At 46.1% G+C, this 11557-nt stretch overlaps 1 protein-coding gene across 2 annotated transcripts in view; it reads left to right on the plus strand.

The window, feature by feature from the left end:
* Positions 1-11557, plus strand: part of NLK (nemo like kinase) — a 37460-nt gene that overhangs the window by 23926 nt on the left and 1977 nt on the right. For both annotated transcript variants that reach the window (XM_054287332.1, XM_054287333.1), the window contains 7 exons: positions 4669-4775; positions 5442-5527; positions 6391-6600; positions 6962-7063; positions 9509-9595; positions 10606-10804; positions 11355-11448. In XM_054287332.1, the coding sequence (XP_054143307.1) occupies positions 4669-4775; positions 5442-5527; positions 6391-6600; positions 6962-7063; positions 9509-9595; positions 10606-10804; positions 11355-11448 (885 nt within the window). The remainder of the gene's footprint in view (positions 1-4668; positions 4776-5441; positions 5528-6390; positions 6601-6961; positions 7064-9508; positions 9596-10605; positions 10805-11354; positions 11449-11557) is intronic.

The following is an 11557-nucleotide window of genomic DNA, read 5'->3' on the forward strand; positions in this document are numbered from 1 at the left end:
GCTGGTGCAGGGCTGAGCTTTGGGCGGGCTGGTGCAGGGCTGAGCTTTGGGTGGGCTGGTGCAGGGCTGAGCTTTGGGCGGGCTGGTGCAGGGCTGAGCTGAGCTTTGGGTGGGCTGGTGCAGGGCTGAGCTTTGGGTGGGCTGGTGCAGGACTGAGCTTTGGGTGGGATGGTGCAGGGCTGAGCTTTGGGTGGGATGGTGCAGGGCTGAGCTTTGGGGTGTGAAATGGTGCAGGACTGAGCTTTGGGTGGGCTGGTGCAGGGCTGAGCTTTGGGTGGGATGGTGCAGGGCTGAGCTTTGGGTGGGATGGTGCAGGGCTGAGCTTTGGGTGGGCTGGTGCAGGGCTGAGCTTTGGGTGGGATGGTGCAGGGCTGAGCTTTGGGTGGGCTGGTGCAGGGCTGAGCTTTGGGTGGGATGGTGCAGGGCTGAGCTTTGGGTGGGATGGTGCAGGGCTGAGCTTTGGGTGGGATGGTGCAGGGCTGAGCTTTGGGTGGGCTGGTGCAGGGCTGAGCTTTGGGCGGGATGGTGCAGGGCTGAGCTGAGCTGTGATTGCACCTGGGCCAGTGTGTGCAGGAGTGTGGGACTGACCAGCAGGCCCTGCTGCTGCTGCTCACAGGGATCCCCCCCGAACATTACTTTTTAGACCATATCCAGTAATTAATCTCCTCTCAGTTATTTGTATTTTAAAAGACGTTGTGGTGGTTTCAGAGAGCTCTGCCTTCGCAGGCTTTGGAGCCCTGAGTTAGCAGAGAGGGTTCAGGAGTGGCAGGGCTGTGGCTGTCCTTGCTCAGCTCTGTCCTGGTGCAGAGCCCACTGCCCAGAGCTGTGTCCCACGAATGTTCTGTGCCCCTGGTGCAGCACAGGTACAGCTGCCGGTGTGGAACTGGGCTCTAGCAGTGAATTTGAGGGAAGAGCTTCACATGAGGGTCATGTTTTGGTTTGGTTGTTTTCCTTTTCTGACTTGGCTTGGGCTGTCTTCTCGTCATGAAGGAGGGAATTTCTGCTTTCTGGAGTATTGAAAAGTGAATCCCTGAGCTGGGAGGGCTGTGACTCTCTTGGCAGGAGAAGTTCTTTGCCACTCCTGTGGTTAGGCTTGGGCAGGTTGGGTTTTGGTGCTGCTGGGTCTAAGCTGCTTTTTTGTATGACCCACTTTGCAGTTAATGGGTGGGAAATTGTCATTACTTTTAGGAAACCTGAACTTTTGAAGTATGGTTTGATCTAATTATGTAATACCTTGGATTGATTGGTGAAGAAAGTAGGTGTAATCAACGTGGTAATTTTAACCAAAGTACAGCACAACTTGCTGGTGGAGAAACACATTATTGAGTTGAAAATATTGCTGTGCTGTTCTGGGGCTTTTTCGTATGAGTTTAGGTAAAGCTTTAAAATTCTGCTTTGATATTTCTTTCACGTGAGAGCATATAAGTAGTCTTCAGAAACTGGATTTTGGTTATGTGCACTAGTTCAATGCCCTCATTTAGAACAAGTCATATGAGTTATAAATCAGATCTAGGTTAAGGATTACTCCTTCCGTGTAATTGTACAATCAAGAATATTTAAATGGGATAAGCTTATTTTTATGAGCTTAGCTACTGCCAAGTTTTGAATATAAAACCAAAATGTTAGTTTCCTTCATGGCTAACTGACTTTAAGTCATTCTGAGTTGTGTTGTATAGAGCTTTTTTCTATATTTTTGTTAATTTCTCGACTCTAATATTGACAACAGAAGATTATGTGTAATCTTCTTTGTCCTTTCTTTTGAAATAATTACAATAAGTGCACTTAGGACTCTGACATTCCTTAAAAGAATGAATTAATACCTATTTTTAATTGCATGTGTTTCTGCTTACTGTAGTGTAAGGAGAATTTTCTTGAGAAAGGTTTGAAGAAGATCAGGTAAAGATGTTCCATACTTGGGGGGTGTAGATGTCAAAACTTCTTTTGTTGGTCCACTGGTAGAGTTCCCAAAGATATCATAGGGTTGTTCCATTTTTACTGTAGGACATATTGAACAGTGATGAAAGTGTAAAGGGCTGGAGTTGGTATTGAGTGATTTCCTTTGTTCTTTCCAAAGAGTTGTAGTGCCCTTTTTGGGGAAAGAAATGTAATAAAAGAATGACTAAAATGATATGAATGATGTGTTGCAAATGAGCTGGTAGAGTTCATTTCAATTATTCAGTGTTTCGTAGGTACCAGCAGGAATTGCAGAGTGTATTTTTTAAAGAGAACTAATTATAAAACCACCTTAACATTTTAATGATAAATTAAAAGATTTCTAAGGAAACTAGTGGTGAATAAAGGAATTTTAATCTAGTGAGATTTTTGTTTAGGATGAAAATTCCTGGCAAACACTCAGATCAAGATATAATTTGAATTAATAATGAGGTTTTCGGTTGAAAATCTTTGTGGCCATTTTGAATCTTACAGGTATTGATGTTTTTACCAATATCACTTAGTGCAAAAATGAATGATTGATACTCTTTTTTCCAATTACAGAACCTTCCACAGTTGATTGTAATACTGAATTCAGCAACTGCAGATCCACAGGTGTTCTCCTTTAAGAAGCATCCAAAGTTTCTGTAGTAACTTTATGAAAACTTTGCCCATTAAAGTGGATATCAGAGGCTGCTGAGAAGCCACCACTTTTCAGGGTGAGGTCTGGAAAAGGTTTGAATAGCAGTAAAAGCAAGGATGTGCAGTAAATCACAGAGAGGTGGAAGAGCTGTGTTCTGGTGGATTCTGGGTAGGTCCCTGGTGTCTGTGGGCTGGAGAGGAGCAGGGTGAGGGGCAGTGCCAGCCCTGCAGGACCAGCAGCACGGGCTCACCCTGGCACAGGGCTTTCCTCTGATCCATGGCCGGGGCCGGTTCCTCTGGGCCAGCCCCCAAACCAGCAGGGCGGGAACTGCCAGGGTCCCTCTGAGCCGCAGAGCTGGGGTTTGAGGCGTGCAGACACCAAGGGCAAGCCACGATGAGGGTGCCCCATCACCCAGCGCACCTCCTCCCTTCCTAACGTTTATCTGTCGCTCTGTAAAATCCACCAGCTCAGCAGGTCCCAGCCAGCGGAGCAAGCCGGGTTCTTCTGTGCCGCGCATTTGCTTTGATAATTACTCTGAAGCAAATTGGTACATTTGTAGATCTAATTTTATACAGCTACTTAACTAATTACTGCTGTCAGGAGCAATTTCTCTCCGGCAGCAGCGCCGTGCTCGGCGCCCGCGGCCGCGGTGGCGCTGGGAAAAGCAAACTGAGGTACCTGTGTGAGCAGGGCATGGCATGCCGGGTTTGGGGTCCCTTCTGCTCGGTGTCCCCAGCAGTGTCCCCAGCAGGCAGGGTCCCTGTGTGAGCAGGGCATGGCATGCCGGGTTTGGGGTCCCTTCTGCTCGGTGTCCCCAGCAGTGTCCCCAGCAGGCAGGGTCCCAGCAGCAGCAGCAGGGCCCGTGGGTCACGGCAGAGCCCGCTCAATCACCCAGAGACAATAATCAGATGGCTGCTGCTGCTGCTGCTGCTGCTGCTGCTGCTGCTGGGGTTAATGGCACCTCTGAGCCTGTCAAGGGCTTGATTTAATGCGCCCCAGACCTGCAGTGGTGCAGGTGCCATTTCAGGCCCTCATTTAATTTAAGCTGCTTTAGTTGGCATGGCAACTAGTTGAGACATCTGGGAGACATTATGCTCGGGATTGAGATTTAGGAGGATTTGTGGCGTAGCAAAACAAAAATCTTATCGTGATAAAGTGCAGAGTAATGCTTTTGGGTTTTTAAAAGTATTTTGCATTAAATTGAATGTAAAGATTTGTTGTGGGTATAAGGTAAACCGCAGATTTTAAAAGTCTGGTATAAATATTTAAAAGGGTCTTTGCTAAAGGAAAAGAAAAATTAGAGGACTACAAATTATGGTGCTGCAGGGTTGGGTTTTTTCTTTACGAATTCTTTATTAATGCAATTTTAATACTTTTTTCCTCAAAAAGTTGGAGATATTTAATTTATAAAATGAGTTTTTGTGTGGTGTTCTGTTGGCAGATGAACCCTTTGGCCAACAGGGATTTAGCTGGAGAGGGTTTGTAGAGCAACAGATGAAAGCAGAGCATTGACTGGGTAGAGATGAAAGAAAATGAGCCTTCAATACCTGGCTGTATCAGTTAACATGGGGCAAATGTGTTTTACCTCCTTCAGCCACAGATGTGATAATAGCACACTCCTGTTTCAAATGTGACTGCTAAACTAAGCTTTTAAAGCAGTGATGTTTTTAGTTAATGCCTGTATTTCCCCCAGTATTTATTGTGATGATTTCTGCGTGTGTTACTGTTGTCCCACAGCCAGGACATTGTCAGGATGGTCTCCATCCTATAGGGTGCAGCTTTCACCCCATTCCACTGCTTCTGAACCCCCTGAACACACACAGGCCCCTCTGGAGCCACCTCCCCTCAGTCTCACTGGTAATTTGCCTTTCAGTAACTTTGTACAACTACCTTCATGCAAACTCTCATGGACTAATCTGTTTTCTTTCACAAGATGTTTTTTATTTTCATTCCTGTAAGAATTTGACCTCTGAAGCAGCTTTCTTCTCTTTAACTCAATAGCTGTGACCTGTAAGAGCTCAAGTAAGTAGGAGTTAGTGAATGTTTTGAGAGACTGTGTGCCTGTTGTGCTTTCCTTAACCACTGAACTGCAGCTATGTTGTCACTGAGTTGATGCAGAGTGACCTCCATAAGATTATCGTCTCTCCTCAGCCTCTCAGCTCGGATCATGTCAAAGTTTTCCTTTACCAGATTTTAAGAGGTAATTTTCTTCCTCTAAATTTAGTGAAAATTGTGTAGTAGAAATATTTTTTTCCTTAATGTTTATTCTCAAGACATTCTCATCTTGAATAAGCTTCCTGTAGGAACTTCTTTTAATGTCATATTTAAATAAATACCAAGCATGAATTATTGTACCTACAACAGCATGGCACCCCTGCTGCCTTAAAGCATTGTCATGGAAAGAAAAGTCATGCTTTTAGAATCAAGGAACAAAAAGGACACTTAGACTGAACCAGATAGGTGAATATGTGTAATTATATCCCCTTAAGGCAAAAATTGTTACTGAAAAACAGAGCAGTAAGAGGTATCTGAAAATTCCAGAGTGGGGATTAGCAGAGTATCCATGCCATAATCAGAGAGATGATGCTTTGCTTTTGATTTGTTGTTTTTGGATTTTGGCGGGGTGGGGAGGGGTATAAAAAGACTGCTAAATTCCTTTTTCTGCCTATTTTTTATACTCCAAAATTTTACCCTGTGATTTAGTGACTGAGTGTGCACTAGTGGCTGGGAGTTACTCATTTGAAAACTGAGGCACAGGCAAAGCTTTGCTGATCAGGAGTTGCCAGACCTTCTGGGAAAATATTGTCAGCCTTAAACTTCTTCTAAAAGAGAAAAAAAATAAAGTTAATTTTCTTTAATATTTCAGGTCTGAAATATCTACATTCTGCTGGCATTTTGCATCGAGACATTAAACCAGGGAACCTACTCGTGAACAGCAACTGTGTCCTTAAGGTGCTGCTTACTTTTATTGAAGATGTTTGTGTGTGTATGTTGTTAATTTTAAAACAAAAAACGTTCCATGTGAATGCTTTCCCTGGAAGTCCATGTAAATTGAAAAAAAATCCTGCAGATTTTTTAAGCAGTGGAAATGAAGCAAACATCTGCCTTTCCCCTTTTCTCCCTGCCTCTCCCCACATCTCTGAAAGCCAGAGAGAATTCCTGAGTTTGGCTTGGGTGGGATGTCCTGTGCCTGGGAGGGCAGGGGGTTCTCAGTGTCCCTGTGCTCCTCAGGGGAAGATGGCACCAAATGCCCAAGGCACCTCCATTTACCTTGGGTATATGGAATTTTGGAGGACTGAGGTGTGTTGTACAGCTGTGCCAAACACAAAAATTCAGTGTTGTTTACAGGGATTTGCTGAGAATTCAAATTGGCAAAGTTTGGTCTCTTTTCTTAACCCTTGTGGTTCAAGACATTTTTAACAATTCTCCAAGCCCAAATGAGTAGAGCTGAATCTTTAATATTTTGAGACATGTCATGAGCAAATGAAGTTTGTTTGAGTTGAAATACTCCACATCCAGAGGCTGAGTTTTTTGTAGTGCAAAGCTTTTCAATCTTCCAGATTATAAATATTGTAATGCCAACTTAAAAATATACTGTGATTTCAAATCAAATTGTAGGAAGTTTAAATGGCTGTGGAACAAAACGACGTGATTTCCTCCTATCCCCTCTCCCCTGACTTGTGCAGTCAGAGCAGATTATCGATGTGTTTAAATGCTGCTTGGGGATCCCCTGCCTCCTTCCCAGAAGGTTGCCTATTTGAAACGCAGAAGGTGTTTTGGTTGTTTTAATTTTCTTATTTGCCTTCTCAATTTAGATTTGTGATTTTGGATTGGCCAGGGTGGAAGAGTTAGACGAATCCCGGCACATGACTCAGGAAGTTGTCACTCAGTATTACCGTGCTCCGGAGATCCTGATGGGCAGCCGCCACTACAGCAATGCCATCGACATCTGGTCTGTTGGCTGCATCTTTGCAGAGTTGCTTGGCAGAAGGATATTGTTCCAGGCACAGAGTCCCATCCAGCAGGTATCTCTGGATATACCCACCTCACCTCTCCCTGGCTGCCTGCCTGCTGCCCCTGCTCCTGCAGGCAGAGCTGCACCTCGGGGGACTCAGGGAGGGGCTGCAGCGTGCCCAGGGGAGGCAGTGGAGGTGGCAAGGGGCTGGAGAACTCCTGAGGGAGCTGGGAAGGGGCTCAGCCTGCAGAGAAGGAGGCTCAGGGGGGCCCTCCTGGCTCTGCTCAGCTCCTGCCAGCAGGGGACAGCCGGGGGGGTCAGGCTCTGCTCCCAGGGGACTGGGAAAGGATGTTGGTTCGTGGCAGCTGGGGAATCTGCTGCTCCAATGGAGAGCATCCCGTGTCTGAGCTGTGTCCTTGTGCTCTGTGCAGCTGGATCTGATCACAGACCTGCTGGGCACGCCGTCGCTGGAGGCGATGAGGACGGCTTGTGAAGGCGCCAAGGCACACATACTCAGGGGTCCTCATAAACAGGTACTGCAGGGCTGCCTGCAGCCACACAGCCCCTCCAGGCAGGGCTTCCTCTGGGCAGGGCGAGGAATTCATCCTGACTGAATTCCCGTGGCCTGTTGGTTCAGAACACCCGGCCTGGATGTTTGCTCTGGGAGCTGTGCCTGGGATCGGGGCTCAGCTGGCACAGGGGGTTGTGGTGCTTGGGACGGGGGCTGATCTGTGCTGATCCATCTGCTCTGGGCACAAGGGGGCTTTTCACTAGTCAGGGGCAGTTCTGGATTCTGCCCTGGGGGATTGTTGGGCTTGATGCCCCAGGTGAAAGTCCCTTTCTGAGGCAGCAGTGTTTTGATACCTACTTTGAATGAAGATGTTAAATTTAAGAGTTAGTACTGGCAAGAGACATAAATTAGAATTGACAGCATAATTCATAAAGCCCTGGAGGGCTGCTGCACTGCCAGGATCAGGAGTGCTAGAGGTGGAATCCTCTCCCTGCCCAGAGCCAAGGGCAGAACCTCCAGCACCCCACCCCAGAGGGTCCCTGCTCACCTGAGCTCAGACCTGAGCTGCTCAGGAATGCCCAGAAAGAGGCTGAAAGCTGAGATACAGCATTCTACACAACTGGAGTAAAAGTTAGCTTGGAAAAAGATACCAAACCAAAGGAGAAAGGCAGGATGGAGTCATTGTGCTGACTGGGCAATAAAAAGGGCAAATGCAATGTAGTGTTAACAGATACAAAGAAATGCTTGTGCAGGCATCTCTAGTGCGGGGATGAGGCTCTGTGGCTCTCCTATAGGGTCATTTTTATGATTGCTAATAAAATTAACAAAATTATTGGCCTGTACTTGCTCCAGTAGTTAAGTTTGCATCATTATTTTCTGCATGTTGAAGTAATTTCTCACGTCTGCTCACTACAATAGTAGTTACCATAGAAATGAGCATTGCATGTATATTCTGCTTTATTATTGACATGTGGGAGTTCTGCCTCCCTGGCACTTTGGATCCACTACATAAAGTTGTCGCTGTTCCATTTCATGACAGGATTTTTTAGTTTGAGCATTAATAACAGAAGGATTTCCTTCACATTTTCTCTGCCAGTTTTAAGTTAAGTTTATTTTTCTGCTATCGTGTGCTAGAAGAGTTGTGACTCCTAAACCTGGTGTCTTATGACCCACAGGATGGGAATCCTAAAAAGCTAGTGAGGTGAAATGGTATAAAAAGTTTCCACTACAGATTTAATGTCCTGTACCCACAAAGTTGTAAGAAATACACTCTTAAGAGTTAGTTGTGTGTGTTGGGGAAAACAATGTTCATTCTCCCTGGAGTGCCATGGGAGCTGGTGTGCTCATTGCACCTCGGAGACAGGGGATATAGAGCATCCAGGTGATGATTGGTATTTGTGTTTTCAACTTGAGGCGCACTTCATGTTTGAGTGCAAATTTCTGGCTTTTCATATTCTGAAATGGAGCTTTTGCTGGTTGTAAGTGGTTAAACGTTGCTGGTTTCCTAATTAGACTAACAGGGAGAGCAGCCCAAGTTAGAAACGGGCGATTGCTTTGTCACACCAACTATTTTTACTCACCGTAGGTGAGCGCAGTGGGAGAGAGGGGTGAGGCATTTTGCTGCTCTGTGCAAAAATAGATTAATGCCAGAAGTTTCTGATTAAACCCCCCCTACCCCACTGTGTGCTGGCAAAATGGGTATTTACATACTCTGTAGACTTTGTCAGTTTGGTATTTAAAAGTTCAAGTGAATTTTGTCCCTGGCAGCCCCAGGGTGAGCGAGCTGTCCCTGTCCCTGTCCCTGCTGACCCCCTTCCCAAAGGAAAACATGTGGGGTCCATCCCCTGCCTGTTGTGATCCCTCTGCTATGGGAGAGCAGGCCAGGAGGAGGGGACTTACCAAACACTGCAGCTTTATATTCCATAGGCTGCCCTGAGAAACCAAGGCTGGGGAGTGCTCAGGGCTCTGTGTGGCACTTCAGGGTTAACTTCGACTGATGTCACTCTGGAGGTGTAGTTTTATTTATTCTGGGAAATTTACAGCAACCCTGACATCCAGTACAGTCCTTCTGTCACTGTCAGTCAGCTGTGGATTGCCTGGGCAAGGAAAAGCAAAGTAATCCATAATTTGGGAGGGGTTGAGATTGACAAATGAACTACTGGAAATGATGGAGTTAATCAAACCCTGGTGGGAGTGGTGTCTGTAGAGAAAAATACAGAAAGAAAAGCAGGTTTTTCCAGGGATTACACCTGAACTAAGGGGAGCAGTGATCAATTGGACCTTTATTACAGTTGCTGGGTTTTGCAGTGGTGATTATTGTCATGCTGGAAAGCGTTGGGTACCACTTGTCCCCTGTAACAAGGAGTTTGTCCTTGCTGACTGGAATAGCGCGTGCGGGAACAGGGCTCTCCTGCTGATGGATCTGACAGGACACTCTGTGCTTCTCTTCCTCCCATTCCCCCTACAGCCATCCCTTCCTGTCCTATATACACTCTCCAGTCAAGCTACACATGAAGCAGTTCATCTCCTTTGCAGGATGCTGGTCTTTGATCCAGTAAGTAGGACTGAAAATCACCTCTGATACTTCTGCTTTGAACGGTTTTTGTTGTCTGGTGCTTAAATGAGTGCTGTAAGTCAAGGACTGCTTTAGCTGGTTTCCTTCTACATGGCATTGCAGTACTTCTGGTCCATGAAAAAGTAAAAATATCATATAATTGGCTGATCAATTCCCCCTGGAGTGGGGGTTTCAGGTTTCAAACCGAGTGGTCCTGGGAAGGAAGCCTGGCAGTGGGAAGGATGAGGCTGTGCATGACTCATGCTCTTTTCCGAGCTGGGTGTAGGTAGCAGAACATCAGCTACTTTGATGCAGTTCTAATTAGGGACACGGGGGTGTTCCTGGTCTTGCAACACACAAAAAATTCCTCCTGCATCCCCAATCACAGAACAGGATCGTTTTTCCACTGAGCATCTGTTTTTCTAATGAAAATGTGCTGCTGTGGATTTTGGATTTTGTTTCTTGGGACATTTTAGAGAATTGTCACAAGAAAATATGGTATTGGAATTGATAATCTTCATTATTTCGTTCCTACAGAACTCCCCAATATTGCAAATGTGAAACAGTGACTGCAGTGCAAAGGAGGAGGCTGGGGGTTGATGAAGCATTTAGAAGCACTGCCTTTGGAGTGTATTTTTTTTAAACCTTAAGATTGCTTTGCTGAGCAGAACCATGGAAATGTTAAACTATAACTTCCACATTTAAAAAACAAAAATTCCTTTCTGACTCCCTCAACAGTTAGAATGCTGTCTTTCCCAGCTTGTTTTGATTTATTGCAGGAGTCATAATTGTAAGGTTATCTGGAGAAAAAAGCCTTTGAAAGGGGTGTTCCTAAGAGCCGTGTGCTCAGCGCTTGCCGCGGTGGCTGAGCCAGGTCGGTGCCACCCAGGCTGGTTTGTGAGCCTCAGCTCCCCTCTAGTGGCAGCTCCTTCCACACCACGGCGGGTTTGTTAAGGATGAAGTGATGAGTAGTTCCTCACCTCACGCCTGCTCTCTTCCCTTCCCTGCAGTCCAAAAGGATATCTGCTAAGGATGCCTTAGCTCACCCCTACCTGGACGAGGGCCGCTTGCGGTACCACACCTGTATGTGCAAGTGCTGCTTCTCCACTTCCACTGGCAGAGTTTATACCAGTGATTTTGAACCCATCACTAATCCCAAGTTCGATGACACTTTTGAGAAGAACCTCAGTTCTGTTCGGCAGGTTAAAGGTGAGCAGGAGTTAACCTTGCACGTGCAGTTGTCCCCCTGCACGGGGGGGATGTGGGATGGAGCTGGGAGGGAGTTGGGATTTGTGCTCTGCATCTACACAGTGGCCCCAGTGCTGGTTTCTTTTAGTTATTTTTCCATAGTAGACACTGGGAATAATTTCTTTTCACCAAAAGAACAGAATTATAAGTGTTCTGAGATAAGGCAGTGGCACTAGCATGAGCTGATCTGCAGAAGTCTGTGGGTTTCAGACCTCAGCAGTGCCCATCCCTGGCACCCTGTTCCTCATCCTTTTGCTGAAGGGGGGCTCTGGGGGAAGGGGAAGTCGCTGTGTGTCTGTGGCTGTTTGGGGCTGTGAGCTGTGACCTCCACAGCTGTCCTGTAGCTGGAGCTGAAGCTGAGTGGTCAGATTCAGGGAAGCTGCAGCTCTTCTATCCTCCCTAAAATGTACTCTCAATAAGGGAAGTTCTCTTTCCCTCCAGTTGACATTGCATTTTACTGAAGCCAGAAGTGTTAATGCTGTGTTGTTTTGTATTTTTCTCCTGTGTACAGAAATAATTCATCAGTTCATTTTGGAACAGCAGAAAGGAAACAGAGTGCCTCTCTGCATCAACCCTCAGTCTGCTGCTTTTAAGAGCTTTATTAGGTAACTGTATGTAATCACATCTGATATTAATTCCCATTTATTAGTAGTACAGAAATCACACATCCAGAATGTTTTAGGTTTTCAGTTCCTGAGATAGCAAGGGCCCATA

Source organism: Melozone crissalis, unplaced genomic scaffold, assembly GCF_028551555.1.
Source record: "Melozone crissalis strain CALT ecotype California unplaced genomic scaffold, PUWL_Pcris_2 ptg000057l_1, whole genome shotgun sequence".
Taxonomy (NCBI): Eukaryota; Metazoa; Chordata; class Aves; order Passeriformes; family Passerellidae; genus Melozone; species Melozone crissalis.